The sequence below is a fragment of the Rhynchophorus ferrugineus genome, unplaced genomic scaffold (genome assembly GCF_030347505.1).
Source record: "Rhynchophorus ferrugineus isolate W39M unplaced genomic scaffold, kcgeb_rfMv2 rfM8, whole genome shotgun sequence".
In the NCBI taxonomy this organism is placed as follows: domain Eukaryota; kingdom Metazoa; phylum Arthropoda; class Insecta; order Coleoptera; family Curculionidae; genus Rhynchophorus; species Rhynchophorus ferrugineus.
This window is the reverse complement of record NW_027472587.1, coordinates 33,457,496-33,474,918: the sequence shown is the minus strand read 5'-3', so window position 1 is coordinate 33,474,918 and position 17,423 is coordinate 33,457,496. Positions and strand designations below refer to the sequence as shown.

Below are 17,423 nucleotides of genomic sequence, written 5' to 3'. Positions count from 1 at the left end.
AATATCAAGAGATATACGTGAAATAAAAGAAATATAACAAAAATATAGAGAAAAAATTCCAACACTTGTCTCAATTATTCCAGATAATCCAGTCAGTCAGTCATCCGTAACATACTACAGATTGACAATATATAATGTATGAGAAGTCACTATTTTATCTCTCAATATATTTTGATGAAAATCAACTTATTTGTTGGTTAAACTTAATAATGTAAATAGCATTAAATTTTAACAATATAAGTTTTACATTAATAATATTATTATTTGCTCCTTCTTCATTTCTACATTTCTTTGGGTTTGAAGTTTAAACAAACAATAAATGTAATAAATCCATAAAAAAGCGAACAAATTAAAAATCTAAAAAGTGATAATTACTTTATTATAAAGCAATATATACTTTTAAAAACAACGTGCGGCAAAACTCCCGCTACCCTTTTGATTGCCTAGATCTGTGGTCAAAGAATAGATCACCAAATTTGATTTTTATATAAAGTTTATTTAGTTTTTACATTTTTTTTTCGTTATGATTGAAAAATTATGTCGGCTAAATGGTGACCGCGATTTGCTATGCAACTTTCGGCTCTTTTTAAGGCATTTCAGCATTCATGACATCCTGCAACATCTGGGGCTGAATGTCTTCAATTCCGTGACGAATATTGTCTTTAAAATTTTAAATCTTTTGGGGCTTATCTACATAAATTTTGATTTAAAAAAAACCCATAAGAAAAAGTCTGGTACTGTTAAATCCGTAGATCTGGCCATGCTAAATCACCGTTTCTTGAAACTAGTCTTCGTGGAAAAACGTCATTCAATAATTGAATTGTTGAATGAGCTATGTTTGCTGTGGCCCCATCTTGGCATACTACGTATTATGGAATATAAATTCAATGGAAATATTCAACATTTTTAGATCTAGAAAGATATTGAAATCTTTCGATCTTTAGCCAGCCAATAACTTGGCAATTGTACTGACTGTACACTATTCCAGTCTAGTAAAAGAAGTAATAATTTTAGTATGGATAATTTTGACCGGGGCTAATATTGAGAAATATAGGTGAAATAAAAGAATATATAGCCGGCTTGGTGGCGCAGTGGTAAAGACGATGGGACGGTTCACCTACTGTTGCGATAACTGCGGGTTCGAATACTGCTGCTGCATGGTCGTAAATTTATGTTCATAATTGTTTAATATTTGTGAATATTCTTTAAGCAAGAGCTTAAAATTCGACAAGGAAAATGATCCCAGTCACGCCAATAATCAGGCAGGGTAAGACCGGATGTCTTCTAGAGTGGTTTCTAAAGTTGGTCACTCGCCAGTCGGTAGGCTTGAGGACCGTGGTTCGCAGCCCCTGTTAAACTTTAGGCCAATCCAGATAAACCCATAGTTGGTAAAAGGATACTTTAATATATATATATATATATATATATATATATATATATATATATATATATATATATATATATATATATATATATATATATATATATATATATATGTAGATATCGTCACTATTTCTTGTACCGTATATTTATCCATAATAAAATTTGAACGTCTGCAGAACATAATGGTTAAAGCATAATGGTGAGCTAAACGTCACATAACCGAGATGGCACCCAATTAAAATGGTAGCAGGACCTTTGCCCCACCTGTTATATACAATATTTTTGGTATACATCTCAATTTTACAAGCTCTAAAAACCATTTTTTGGTATATGCTATTTTATTTATATATTAAAAATTCATTTTGATAAAATAAAGAGACATAGAATACGATCTCCCATATATAAAGTTGTAAATAAGTTCTGTGAATCACAAGAGATAAAGTAAGCGAAAATATTTATAGCGGAAAATTGAAAGAAGGATCTTAATAAAATATTTGATTTAAATATTAGTTAATACTTGAATAAATAAGTTTCAAACACAAAAAATTGTTATCTAATCTAATGATTTTTAGGTTTAATAAATATGAAAAACTAATTAACGCAATAACATAGTTTACATGGGAATATATTGTTTTATTATTTAACTTATTAAATTAAATATAATACATGTAAATCATTCAACATTACTGAAAAAATCAAAATAAAATGAATTACTTACTTAATTACTACTTACTTAATATTAACGAATTAAAATGAATTTCTGGCATCGTTAGGCATCATTTAGATAACATAATATATCAATACTAGAATAATTAAACAGTTCTTGCTTGTAATATTTACACTTAGCGTTTTTGGTGTAGCACTGACAGGGTTACAATTGTCAATATAGACCTTAGTGAAAGATCTATCATAAATACAATTCAAATTATATTTAAAATACATTTGGAAATTGGATCTTGGTTAAGCAATGCTCTTCTACATTTGGGTCTATTACAGTGTGGTGTAAAATGCAATGAACAGACCTTCCCTTCCGAAAGCTTGATGTAGGAGCTCATAAAATATTATCTTAAATTTATCATTGTTTGATTTCTAAAATAATTTTTGAGTTAGAGTCGAATCGTTTGGAAAATAATTCATTCTATTTGAACCGTCGCATCCTGGAGAAGAAACACTTTTGTTCTGTTTTTTAGATCAAACAAATCAACATTACTTAAAATGCTACAAAAATAACGACATATCAGTCATTTTGCACAAATTATCCATAAAGTTTATTCAAAGTTTTTTTTCCAAGTACATACGTCATCAAGATGTTTAATGGATTGCCTGCTGCAATTTGTAAATTCGTTTTAGAATAAGACAATATTTTCCGTCTCATTTTGTTCTAGTTAGAAAGAGGCACAATGTTGTCTGATCAGTTCGAGCGATTGTCAGACGTATGCAAAATTTTTGAAAGCAATAGTGATAAAAGATTGTAACTCTAACCTATAAACTATTGTGGCTGTATAATTAACTGTAGTTTTTAGATGTACTATAATGTTAAAATAAATTATATTTGATAACATTTTTGTTCAATTATTTTATTTGCATTAGGATTTTGTTGTATGTCAATCCCAAACTGAATTAAAACTCAGAGTTGATGCGGCAACATTGCGACGTATTGATGTCACCAATTTAAATGACGTATGTACAAAATAACTTTGAACATACTATATAAAATATGATGTATCTCCTTTACTGACTCAAATGCATAACAAGAATATGTTTACTATTGGACTTTCTAATTTCCAGTCCATGCCTCTATATTTTGTCATTTTATTCATTGAGATAATCATGTATAATAACAAATATAATAAAAACATAACAAAAAAATCATCACAGTAAAAACATTAACAAATAAAATGCTCTGTAAGCTTGAAAAAAATAATGCAATTGAAAGTAATACTATCTACAAACAAACAAAATTGTATAGTTCGTTTAAATGTTAAATATTCTATAAATTGAGAACGATTGAACTGAACGGCACTACAGTTTTTACGAAGACACTCAAAAATAAATCAACGCTTGAATAGTCTAAATGTACATCTCGTTTTCTCTTTGTGATGGAATTCATATGCTTTCAGAAAGATGAAAAGATGTAATACTAGCTATGGATACTCCCAATTTATAAAAAAATACTTGGGCTAATAAGAAATGAGTTTGTTCAACTTCAAAATGAGTCATTTTCGAACTACTGTAAACATAAATATTGCTCGGAGTGCGATATAAAAAATATATAAAAGTATATATTAAATTACTGACACTAACTTTATAAATGAAACTCTGTTTATTAATCTCGTTAAAACTCAAGAACGGCTGGACCGGTTTAACTAATTTTGGTTTTGAACTAATTGTGGAAATTCAGAGAAGGTTTAAATGCATAGTGTTCATTACAGTGTCACCTTCATCAGCAGTTTCATCGTCACAAAGCATCGACATTTTTGTTAGTTTTCAAATACTTATTTTCTGACTAAAATCGTTGTACTATCGGCCAAACCACGATTGACATATTTTTCTTAAACATTGAGGATAATTTCTCCGAACTGACTGTTTAATACTTTACCAAGATTGATATTTCATGAAAAAGTCAGTATTTTTTTGATAGGTATATCGACTCGACAACAAATCCTAACAGGTCAATTGAAAAGTCCTACCTACCCGGCCTACCATAGAAAAACAAATTTTTTAGACAAAATTAGTTTTTTTTTCAACATAATTATAGCGATTATAATTATAATTGATTATAGCGACCCTCCAACTATTCAATACCATTTTTGTAGTATGATTTGTCCTTTGCTTCAAAATATGCCTCAATTTCGGCGATAATATCTTCCCAGCGAGCATTTTTTGAGATCTGAGAACAGGGAATAGTCGCTGAGGGCCAGATCTAGAGAATACAGTGGACGAGGAAGAAATTCATGGATTTTTGACACGGTGCATTGTCTTGGTGAAGCAGCACTATCTTTTTTTTCAAATGCGGTCGCTTTTCGGCGATTTCGTCCTTCAAACGGTCCAATAATAGTCGCTGTTGATGGTTCTTACTTTTTCAAGGTTCATTGACTAAAATTATTCCATGTGCGTCCCAAACCTTGCCAGCCGTCTGTTGCCTTTTCTTACGCTTTGGAGCGGGTTCGTTGTGTGCAGTCCACTCGGATGACTGTCGATCGGACTTCGGAGTGAAATATCGACGCAAAAACTCGGGTTTATTACGCTTGACCATCTTCAAACACTGCTCCGAATCATCAACTCGTCGTTGTTTTTGGTCAAAAGTGAGCTCGCGCAGCACCCACTTTACACAGAGCATACCCAAATATTCGTGAATGATATGATGTACACGTTCAGTTGATATCTTTAGAGTATCTGCTATTTCATTCAGTTTCAATTTATGATCATTCAAAATCATTTTGTGGATTGTTTTAATGTTTTCGTCGGTAACAACCTCTTTTGGACGTCCCCTGCGTTCGCCGTCTTCAGTGCTCACTCAAAAGTGCTCAACAAAAGTTCAAAAGCTCAACGACAGCTGTGAAATTTATACACGCATCTTTTGAGGCTTAGTTCTAACTAAATAACATATGGATTTTATTCTAGTAGCGCCATCTATGTGACAGGCCGGGGACTTTTCAATTGAACTGTTATTCTAATAGAAATCGAATAAAGGTTTACTAAGAATGGACTTGATATAAATAGTGATTGTTGATTGTAAATCATGTGCTAAACACTCACCCGACACATAGTCAGTGTCTAATTCAGTTTTATTTTACAAAAAGTACTGTGAAATTCAATTTTTGTCTTCATTTTCTGAGAAAATATACAACTTATTCAACTGGTCATCTAATAAAGAATAAAAATATTGTTAGCCGGCTTGAATGACGCAGTTGTAAAGGCGACAGGACAGTCCTCCTTCTATTGCGAAGGTCGCGGGTCGGAATCCTGCTGGGGCATGTTCGTAAATTCATTTTTGTGATTGTTTAACATTTGTGATTGTCCTTAGAAAAGAGTGCAAAATCCGACAAGAGAAATGATCCCAGTCACGCCAGTAATCAGACTGGGTAAGACCGGATGTCTTCTGGGATGATTTCAAAGTTGGCCACCCGCCAGTCGGTAGGCTTAATGCTGAGGACCGTGGTTCGGTTTACAGCAAACATTTCATATTTAGAGAAACTTTTCCGACAATGGGATTTTCATTAAATTTTTTTTTAGACACAGTTATAACAATAATGCGAATTATAATGGAAATAAATAACATATTCTTGTTATTTTAAGATATTTTCATATACAAAATCGTTTCGCTTTTGTTGATTCTTTTTTGTATCGTGGTTTCCATTTAATGAATAGAAAGAATCTGTATGAGAGGCCAAAAATAACTTTATTATCATACAGTAAATTTAGACTTTCGCTTTATATCTTTTAAAATATTGTTATTATTATTATTATCGTATTCCATTCGAGTAAATATTTTTCAAGGATCACGCGTTTCAACTAGCGTTTATCAAATTTTTACAGTTTTTTGAAGAATGACTCGAGACACAGTTTACTAGAGATGATGTTCATAGAATACAAATTGTTTAACAATATATTTTCACGCTTCTCATAAAACAGTGAGTGGATGTGTCGAACGTGTGTGATTCCTTAACAATAAGGATTTTCATCATTTGAATGATTAAATTAAAATGTAAGGTTCTTCTTTGTTGTAAAGTAACTTATGCTTTTAAATTCGTAATTTATTGTAAATTCTTGGTGGTGTTCAAGTATATTTTTAAACAGTTAACAATTATTTTATTTAAATGAAATAAGTGTTAACGATATTATTTCGTGTAAGAAAGTAAAGAAATTCTGCAAAATTAGATTCTTCAAACCAATTGACTATTACAACCAGAAAAAGGGGTCCTAGACTATGACTATGAAAATTGAAGGCATTTTTCTATTAAACTGTACAATTGTTTTCAAAATGTACAATTCTCATTATTTGGAACCTTTTTTATTTTATTTTTCATGTCGTTTTTCAAACACCTTTAAAAAATGGGTTTGTTTTCCGAAATTATTAATAAAATAGCTATTGGCGAAATACTTTCTCCAAGTGTATCGATATCTCTACAACTAAAACTTCCAGGCTTGTATCGTATTTTTTACATACAGCTTGAATTACCTGATGTACGTGATGACTTTTTTAACTAAACCGGAAAAATAAAACTTCTTGTAACTGAAAGTCAGCTGTCTTGTATTTTGATCCCTTAGGAAAAAATATCTTGTTCATATTACAGCAAACTGATATTTAATAAAAAGAGAAATCTAATAAAGTTTCGATATTTATATACTCATAAATATGAATTGTATTAATTATCCTCTCCTTCCATATTCAGTTTGAAAGATGGTCTTTTGATCTCTCTGAGCAGGTACATTATCTTGATATAATATAATATTCTTTATCTATAAATAGTTAATAATTGTTTTCATCCATTTTATTCAAAAAATTATAGTAATAATATGAGTTAAATATTTTACAAATTTGAAGATAATCTATGAACAAACTTCTCTTGACTTCCTAAAAAAACTGAATTTGACAATGAAACTTAGATTGTTCTTTTCAAAAGAGGAACATTAAAATGCCGTCGATATTTTAATTCTACAGTTGATGAAATGAAAAGGTACTATTTTAAATATCATGCTGTACTAAAACTGAAGGAATTTTCTAGTCTAGGATTTTAAAAAAATATATAGATTTTCACTATTATTTAAAAACAATGATAAAAATATGCGATAAAAAATATGCGATAAAAATGTATGGAGAATGTATCATATCTCAACCGTCACAAAAAAATAGTTAAAAAAAAGCATTCAAATTTGGGTTTTTGAAACTAAAACAGTTATTTGTCCAAAAATAATTTAAATATTGAAAAAAAGGACATGTTTTTTGAAAATTACAACTGGTTTTATTCAAATTTCTAGGCTAGAACACTCTAGAAAATAAATATGGAAAATAAAATTAAAAACAAAATACTACCATAATCCGTTCAATTAGATCTTTTACAATGCATGTAATCGTGTGGAAATGGTTGACTCACAACTGCTAAGCTTTTTTTTAAATTTCTTTAAGGACTTGATATGAGTTCACATGTAATAAATCTTGCAATTTATTGTCTTCCAACTTTTTTGATTCTCCAAGTTGTTCTTTGTCATTGACATCAAAATCAAAATCAACAAATGAGTTAGGATAGAGCAGCATCGCCATAACTTTACTACTAATATCAATTTCTCCAGAGCAGAACCAAGGCTCCTGTCTATAAATGTCATGCTGTCTGTAATGGCATACCTGTAACTATTGATCTCTCCATGAGGAACCTCCCTAAGAGCAATTAGTAGCTTCCCCAGCAGAGGCTTCTTCTGATAACTGATAAAACTGATAGATACCCTGAACATTTTTATTTACACCGATGAATCCAAAAGTAACTGTTATGTGAATTCAGCTTTTACATCAGTGCTTATCGGAAAAGCACCTCAAGCTTCGTTCCTCATTGAGCATATTAACAGCCAAATTACTAGCCATCTTCAGAAGTTTTTACAGAATATACAAAGAAATATCTTATAGTGACGGCTTCCGAACCGATAAGTTATATGGAAAGCCTTATTTCGGCAGAACTCCATTGTCCATTGGGATCACTTATCTTCGAATTGACTAAAAATCTGAAAAGCAGCGGTAAAACCTCTACATTTATGTGGCTAACCAACTATGTAGACAACCACAGTTTTATACCTATACCCGTCTTCGAAATAGCCACTGTACTCACGAATATCTACTGAAGAGGGAGTCTCTACCGTAATGGAATGGTCATAGAGTCATGGATCGCTACTTTTATTTTATTTCAATGTTGTACTATTCTGTAAAATTGCAAATATACCCTAAATAGCCCAAGAGTCTTATGGGTAATAAATAAATAAATGAATATAAGCGTAAAATTCAAATGTCTTCACTGAATTTATAAATAAATTTCATCAAAATTAAGTCACAGATACAGTGAGCGTTTCGCGCAGAGAATACCTTAATTAAAAATAAAACCGTACCTGGTAAAATGATAAATATTCATAAAAACAATCAGACTGAGTAATATTTATTTATATCTTTATTATTCTGCAGGTTATACGAATAACGTGTCTAAAACACACACACACCCATTAGCGTTTATTTCCGACCTAGACGGAGCTTATTTCGAATATCTCTGGTGCACAGACTGCACACGTATCGGGGGCATTTCCAGTGAAAAGCTCGCGGAAAATGCTAATGTCGCATCGTCGGATCGCGGTTTCCCACCGAGTTTCTCTCTAACTATCCCGCCGCGTCCTCGCGAAATAAGATTTACGGAGACTTATTTTCCAGGGGAAGACGACGCCACCTCCCGTCGCCCAACGACTCCAACACGTCCACCCCGACGGAAAAGCCGAAGATCCATCGATGCAGAAAATCCACGTCCGACTTGACCGATATGAGCGACGACACCCACAACACCACCACTACAGCTCTAAGCCGTTCCGGATCGAGAAAAGGTACGTCGTAGTTGACCATGAACGGAATTAATCCGGTTGAGATAGTTGGTTAGTCTATATACACGCTATGTAAAAAGTAATTTTAACAAAAAATTGAACCGACTTCAAAAAATAAATAAGGAACTCACTAAAAATTAAAAAATAATAAATCTTAGATTTTTAACAAAAAAAAACATTTTAAAATAATACATGTTACTATTTACATTTTAATAACTTAATAATATAATTAGTACTTTGGCATAAGATTCTGGTTTACAATAGGATTATAATTTACACTTTATAGTTGCAACTATCATATCATTATTATTTTAATTTACACTAATATTAGAATTATGAAAAAAATACGAATAAATGATAAAAAAGAGGAAAATAAAATAGACAAGGCTAAATGGGTAAATAGATATATAAATAAATAAGTAGCGAATGACAAATAGAAAATAATAAATAGAGAATACTAAACAGAAAATAATGAATGGAGATTTTAAAAATAATAAATAGGAATTAAAAAGAGAATACTGAAAATAAAAAGAGAATTCAAAAAAGGAGGAGGTTCTATGTTCGACTAAATATATTTCAATTAATGTTTTCGCCGATTTCTCCGAATTATAGACCGACCGATTTTTAAAATTCTTTTTTTATTCGAAATAGTATATTTCCGAGATGCCATCGTAACCAAGTCAGTATCATCGAATGAGGGAAAGGGGGGAAATCGAGGGAAATCCTCAAATTTCAACGGCATGTACAAAGTTTACATATTTTTTATCTAAAATAATCAGATATTTGGGTATAATGTTAATGCTGAGCTGATGTGACGGAAAGTCCGAAATTGATCAATGTAAAAGCCATTGTTTGCTTTTTAAGATTTAACTATATGATATGAGAAGCCGTAGAATTATTGTAGGCAACTAATGCATCCATGGTGTAACGGTTAGACCACATTTTTTGAAGTACATATGAGAGAAGAATAAGCAATCAATTGTGTTTGTTTGTTTCGAATAGCATTTTGACATGTTTTCCATTTTTTATTTTTTGTAATTAATCTTTTTCAAGAATGCTCACGAATACAAAAAAATTTTCGTATACATTTATTCGTATATATCTCCACGCAATTTGTGATATTTTAATATCGAACATGTTAAAGTGGTAGAGCATTAACAATGATTCTATATATATTACAGGTGTTCCTTTTTACTGTACTGTATTTTTGCTTTACTATATTGTATTGCCATATAAATGTGCCTGTTAAATTAATTATCTGCCTATAATTCCTGTTTTATAAGATGAATGGCCTCCGTGGAAACGCTACATAATGCTCAAATAATATTCTTTGCTAATTGTTGACAAGTTTTCGCTAGGTGGCGCTAGTTTTTTTGCATTCACCGCTTTATCAATTAGTACTAACATTCACTATAAAGCCGTTAAAATTTCATGATATTCTACTCATACGTTTGTGAGTTTTTGTGCTAAGAGTGACACTAATTTTATTATATTCAAAACAATGAATCAAAAACAATTTCATGTTTTAATTTTACACTGCTTCTTGATGGGCAAAGTATTGTTCAAACGCATTAATGGCTTGAAAAGTGTAGAGTCTCCGCTTTCTCAAAATCAATAATAAAACGATGGTTTGCTGACTTCAAACGTGATCGTAGAGACACCGATAATGCAGGAAGCAGTGGACCTCCAAATGAGGGGGTAACACTAGAAAACATAAAAAAATCCACAAAATCGTTTTGAATGATCAAAAAGTGAAATTGCGTAAATTAGATAACATTCTAAAGATATCAAAAGAGCGTGTTGCTTTGGGATTGCATGAGCATTTGACTTTGAGAAAGCTCTGATCAAAGTGGGTACCTGTTTGCTCACTGTTTGGACACATGCTTATGATTCTGAGCAGTGTTTGGTCCTGTTTAAACCGTGGATCCATCACTTCACTCCGGAATCAAAACGAACGTCATCTGAGTGGACAGCAACTTGCGACAGACCTATTTTGAAGCAAAAGATAAATCATTCTGAAGAAGTGCGCTGAAATGATTGTGTGGCTCTTGATGGTGATTACGTTGATGAATAAAGCCTAATTTTAAATAAACAAGAAACGTATTTTCCACAAGGATGCAACTGCAAGAGATTGCGTGAACACAAAAAAGTCGAACTACTAGAACTGATGGACAATAGTAGGCTTACCCGAAGGATGAAGACACAAAAACCTTTTGAATTAACATAGTTTATATGAAAATTGTGGAATATTTTAACTATGTGGGGTACATCTGATAGTGGGAGTATATCCTTCAAATGCTAATCAAGTTTAGGTGTGAAATCTCTGAACTTTAAGAATAATATTAAACGAATTAAGGATAAATTACTATATAGTGGTAACTAATAACTAGTTGTAATATATATGCCATGCATTTCCAAATTTAAAAAAAAATGTAGGAAACTTGATATTTTTCATCATTTTCTTTGTTCTTTTCATTTTTTAATTCAAGAGTTTTTCCGAGTTTAAAAACGATAATGGTTTAACTGATATATGATGTTTAACTGATGTACATATTTTATTTTAACTCTTTTTTTGCATTAAAATTTTAAGCTTGATTATTTTTTACTTTTTAGTGAGTTCCTTACTTGTTTTTGAAGTTTTTACTCAATAAATGACGCAGTTATTTTATTAAGTATTACAATGAATAGTCCAAATAAAAGTGCAGCCCGTATGAGGAAAAATAGGAACAAAGAAACAATGATTGAAAACAAGGAACGCTTCAGGCCCTGGGCTCCGCTACCTGGTCTTGGTTTTTTTATTAATCTCTTAGAACGTCAACAATTTGCCCGTGAGCAATAAGTATTATTATATGATTTCAGTTATATAATATAACAATCCTGACAAATAGAAGATCACTTCAGTAAGTTATCTGCTGTACGACTGAAAATCTAAATCTTATTCTAGATACTATTCTAACTTATTTTAAAGTCTATCCTAACTTATTCTAAAAACTATTCTAGCTTATTCTAGAGATTATTAAATCTCACTCTATGTGTCTATTAATTAGTTCGTATGGTAGTTGGCGTTTGAGTATATGTACTACACTGTCATAGCGCTCATCTAACGGTTTGGAGAGTGCATTGGGATTCACTAATAGTCTTTCAGAGTACTTCACACTAACACTCCGAATCACACTTGATATGGGTTCTAAGAGGATATCGCGCTGAATCAGTTTATTGGACACGTAATATGAGGTATCGACGATGACTAGCAACGCTTTATTCTGGAACCTCTGGAGAATATCTATGTTAGACTTGCTAGTAGTACCCCACAGTTCAATACCATAGGTCCAAATTGACCTAAATATAAGTATAGTACATTTGGTTTAGTTTAACCCCAAGCTATTTGCGTTTTGTCACTATATGCTTTTCCATGTCAAGCGTCGATCGACATGCATTCCCACATATTTAACTTTGTCTGCTTGCAAAAGTTCATGGTTATTCAATTTTATTGAGAGAGTCTAGTCTAGTTAGTTGGACAAATGTTTCAACCAATCTAGAATAAAAAAGATTCCTGCTCCCGTTGGAAATCGAACCCGCGACCTCCGCGTTGTGAGCTTAACAATCTAACCATAGATAAGGTATATGCTTAAAAAGCAAACTAATTGGTTTTTACACTAAAGCAGGAATAACATTATACACATATATCTGGTTATTTTAGATAAAAAATATCTGAAAACTTTGTACGTGACTTTCGATTTCGATTTCCACCCTTTACCCCGTCATATCCTGACTTGGTTCCAGTGGAACCACCTCGGAAGTTCACTCTTTGATGAAACAGCCGAACATAAAACCTCCTTCTTTTTTGAAATCGGTTAAAAATAGTGTCGATGGTGATATATCGATAGTACGATGAGACGAACTCAACTACAAACTATTTTTTGGAGTTGTTCATTGCTATTCTGTTTATGCCTAACGTGTCCAACGGCGAGGAAAGTCGCGTGAGACTAAAACTCTATTTATAATTAATTCTGGATATCGCAATGAATGAATACAAACGCGATATCGTATGCTTTCGGCTGTAGGCCTTTTAATCGGCACGGGACGCATTCTAATCGCCTTAACGAGAACAATGATATCGATGAGACGCTGATATTATTAATGGAAACGCCAGGCGAAGGAACGAATCTTGGAAAAGGCTTCGCCCGGATTCGATTACCGTGTAATTCGAGTGAAGGGTTGTTAAAATTTCAATTACGACGGAGGTTTCGTGGTGTTTCGGTATTACTGATTAAGTTAATTGGGCAATTAGTGGGCTATAAATTATTTAGGTTTAATCATAGGCATTCATGGAGGTTCCGGTAACAGTTCATCTCGTTTGTCATTGGATCTTTGTTAAAAAAAAGCGAATTTTGTTAAATTCCTCCCAAGTTCTTTAATGTTAATAAATTGGTACAATATACAGGGGATGAAGAAAATAATATAAACATCTAACATATTATACTAGTATTAGCTACTAGTGGCTTTTATAGAATGCCTGAATAGTCTGAAATGGAATGTTCTCCTATGTTTGTATTAAAGTTTCTCACTATTTGTTCTAAATCTCCTCATAAAGGTTTAATTATGTTGAGGTCCGGTTATTATGCTAACTAGCTATGATATTTTGTTCTTCCCAAACTAATATTGAACTTTTTTGGGCTGTGTATATGGACGCATTATAATCTTGGAATATGGTTGTGTTCTAACGCAATATGCTAGTAATAGTAAGAACTTCATGACTGAGGATGTCGAGATATAGTCTATTCAAAGTTTATTTGTAGATGAATTCTCAAGATGTTTAATCTAATTATCTTCAGATTTTATTCTAGTTAAAAAAAGACACAGTGGTGTCTGACTAGTTCGAACACGTTATACAAAATTCTTGAAAGCAATAGTGATAAGAGGTTATAACTTTAACCTTTAACCCTAACCTATTGTAGTTGAATAATAAACTGTACTTTTTAAATGTATTATAATGTTAAAATAAATTTTAGTTGATAATATTTTTATTGGTTGGTCGGAATATGTGGCTGTCGACGCGATTGTTTGTTCGAACACTCACGACAATTTTGTGGGAGAAATTCGAACGGAAACTGAAAACACTGGTTGAATAACAACTTGTTTATTTTGATATTGAGTGATGAATGTGGTCGACGGAAGAATAGACAGGATACTAGGTTAGGTAAAGGAAGTACGGTAGCGCTGTGGAAGTGGTACTGTTACAAAGGGGTAGAGAAAAGAAAAGAGAGTGAGACGTTGTCATGGTAGTCTTTTATAGCCAGGAACCGCATGGTACCAATCCACCAGCATTTCCAAACTTTGAACTTGCTGTAGGTGAATGCTCGATGAAAGGGCCGTAGCGATTACTACATTATTTAGATTAAAATTTTGTTGTATGTCGAAGCCATATTGAACTAAAAGTCAAAGTTGATGCAGCAACATTGCAACGTTTAGACGTCACAAACTTTGATGACGCATATACAAATAAACTTTTAATATACTATATTTATTCGCAGTAATCCAGAAAGTGATGGAACCAGTTGAATACCAAAAACCCGGTCGTTTCATCACCTCTTTCGCAGCTAAGCGTTGACCTCTGTTATAAAGCGTTTTGCAACTGCGGTACTGTTTTGCAGAAAGTTAAGCGAGTGTTGAGTTCGCTGTTACTTTTGCGGCTTTAGTTTTATGTTAAGCGAATATATTAACGAACGAATTATACACTACATCTTGTTTGTTTCGCTATAGATTTTGTTTTTTTTTTGGCCTTTTTCCCGGTGGTCCTAACGTGCTTTCATGCTTTGGACTTGGCTCAGCTATGTAAATTCTGTCGGGATACTGTACAGTTTTCAGTCCCTCAGTGTCCCCACCCCCCACCGTAAAGGATTCTAGCTCCTGTTCTTTCATCAAGGGTACATTCGACCATTATGTGCTTGGTGTCCTCCACACCATTACCACATTCGCACAGACTTTCACTGTTCCTTAATAAAAATCTGCTGATATATGCAGCCATATTTCCGTATCCTGTTGTTGGTTGTACCGCCTTTCTACTTAAGCCTAATCTTTCGCATCGCACCCTCTCGCAGAAGTCATGGAGAGTTCTGCCATCGCTTCAGTTGTTCCATGCTAGCTGCCATCTGTCGATTGTTTCGCTTTTTTTTCGCACCTAATCTGTCCCTTACTTATCCATCTCTGTTTATCCATGTCTCCTATCGCCTTTCTTATTTCCTTCTTTACCAATCTGTCTACCTTGTTTTACCAGTTCTGATAATGTGTTTGCGAATTAATTTATTTTTGTTAACAATGTTCAACGCTAGCGTCAAGGCGACTAGTTACGTCAGCCCCGCGTTATGGTTGCCATTTATCCTAATGCTACATGCGGTTTCCTCTCCATTCTTTGGTCTTTCCACATCTACTCCATCCAAGCCCATATTGATGTGTCTGATATTGCCAATTCCATGTTTGTCCAGGCAGTCTCCCATGGCCACGGTTCGGATTTTGGATCAATTGCTTTGGAGCCCATACGGTAACCATATCGTTTGCTCAAAGTGGTCTGCATCAGTGCTTCAGTGGGTAAAAGTGGAATGCCCGCTACAATCCTCAAGGCTTCGGTTGATGTAGTTCTATAAGCCCCCGTTATGGCTATTAGGAGCGGTCTCTGCGCACTGGAAAAATCTTTCTTGATTCTTGTCTCGTTGGCATTACTTCCTCATATCTCTGCTCCATACAGGACCGCCGGCTTTATAACCCATTCATAGGTAGACTTCCTATATAGTAAGGATTTATTCATGATGGGTTTCTCAGAACAGCCAAAGCCATTAATTTGAAGGCATCTCAATAAATCGATACTACCACACTTCTTTGGAGATTCGGCTAATGTTGAAGCAGATTCTTCCACCTTATAAGCCTATTTTAACCACTTTTAATCAAAAAATCATTTGGTTCAGTTGTTCGTCCAGATATTTCAGAATTTCTTTTGCTTTGAGACTCATTAAAAAAGAATGTACTTTTCCATAATCTATTATATTAACATAAATGTGTAATATATAAGTATCATAACTAATAAATAACTTTCCGAACGTATAGTACAACATCAATATTGACCTTGTATAAAGTTGCGAACAAGAATATTTACTAGACCAACATTCCTGAGCGTTAGTTGAGTAGTTGTGTATTGATCGTACAACAGTTACCAAACTTTTAAATGCACTTAGTATGATTGAAATGGAAGAAAATGTACTTAACAGAAATTGCAGTTATGTAATGCAATAAACGAGTGGTTGATTTTTATTAAATCTTTGATTTCGAAAATTAGTTTAAAAATGTAAGACATTAGTTCGATGCGGTATCAGAAATATGACATTCAGATCATTATGGCATGACATGACATGGCTAAGTGAGATAAGGTAAAGGTACTTGCATGTATTTATACCATTTTTCACTTTAAAAAGGCATTTATTGACAAAAATGTACACAATAGATATTAATCTAACTGCTTCTTCATTATTTCTAAATTTTATGTCAGTCAAGGCTTGATCTGAGCAAGCGGTAATCAGATTGCACTATGTTTGGTGAATATGCTGGATACAACTGAAATAATCGAGCTTCAATATTGTATCCTTTGAATAAATCTGAATCTGCCGCTATTACTGGTCTATTTTACGACAATTCGTCATTAATTTCAATATTCTCCTTTGGTATCGATGTAGTGGGCTCTCTTGGACTAACTAATCAGTTTTTGCACTTCAGATAGTCATTGTATATCCACTTATTGTCAGATACAATACGCTACAAAAATCGCTCTGTTTTGCCTGACAGCATGTTGTGAAATTTTTTTTCTTTCTGGCCTGGAACCGGGTAGGGGAATCCTATTACGGATACCTGGTCGGGAAGACCCGCAGGAATAAGGCTACGAAGAGCCGAATGAGTTATTGGCCTAAAATATCGACCAGCTCGGTAATATATCTATTGTCCGAGAGACGAAGAGTGGGGAAATATCTCGAGTAAACTTCGGATATAAAATCGTGAACTTGGGGGACGTCTGATTTTCTATGAATTTGATTGTTCCTGACGAACCAGAGGATATTGATTATTCTCCTGAGAATTTTGTTTTGGAAGACTTGAAGACGTTCCACCTGGCTAGGTGAGACGTATTTTAGATAGACACTGGAGCCGTATAGAACGACTGATCGAACCAGCATCTTGTACAGGAGAGATTTTATAGATAGAGGAAGCCTGCTGGCCAGGGTTGATAAGCGGGAACAGCAAATTAACAATACCTTGACCTTTACGGGGGGACTTTTGAATGTGGGAATTCCACCTAAATTTGCGATCGAAGACAAGACACCGAGATAGGTGGCTTCTTCTGACCATGGGATTTCGGCGTTCTCGATTTTAGGACACGAAATGCTCGGAGCAAAACGCTTCTTGTGGAAGAAGATGGCGTGGATTTT

At 33.3% G+C, this 17,423-nt stretch overlaps 1 protein-coding gene across 2 annotated transcripts in view; it reads left to right on the top strand.

The window, feature by feature from the left end:
• The window catches only part of LOC143201100 (uncharacterized), a 196,398-nt gene that overhangs the window by 150,270 nt on the left and 28,705 nt on the right, over positions 1-17,423 (top strand). For both annotated transcript variants that reach the window (XM_076411945.1, XM_076411946.1), the window contains one exon: positions 8,792-8,958. In XM_076411945.1, coding sequence (XP_076268060.1) covers positions 8,792-8,958 — 167 coding nt within the window. The remainder of the gene's footprint in view (positions 1-8,791; positions 8,959-17,423) is intronic.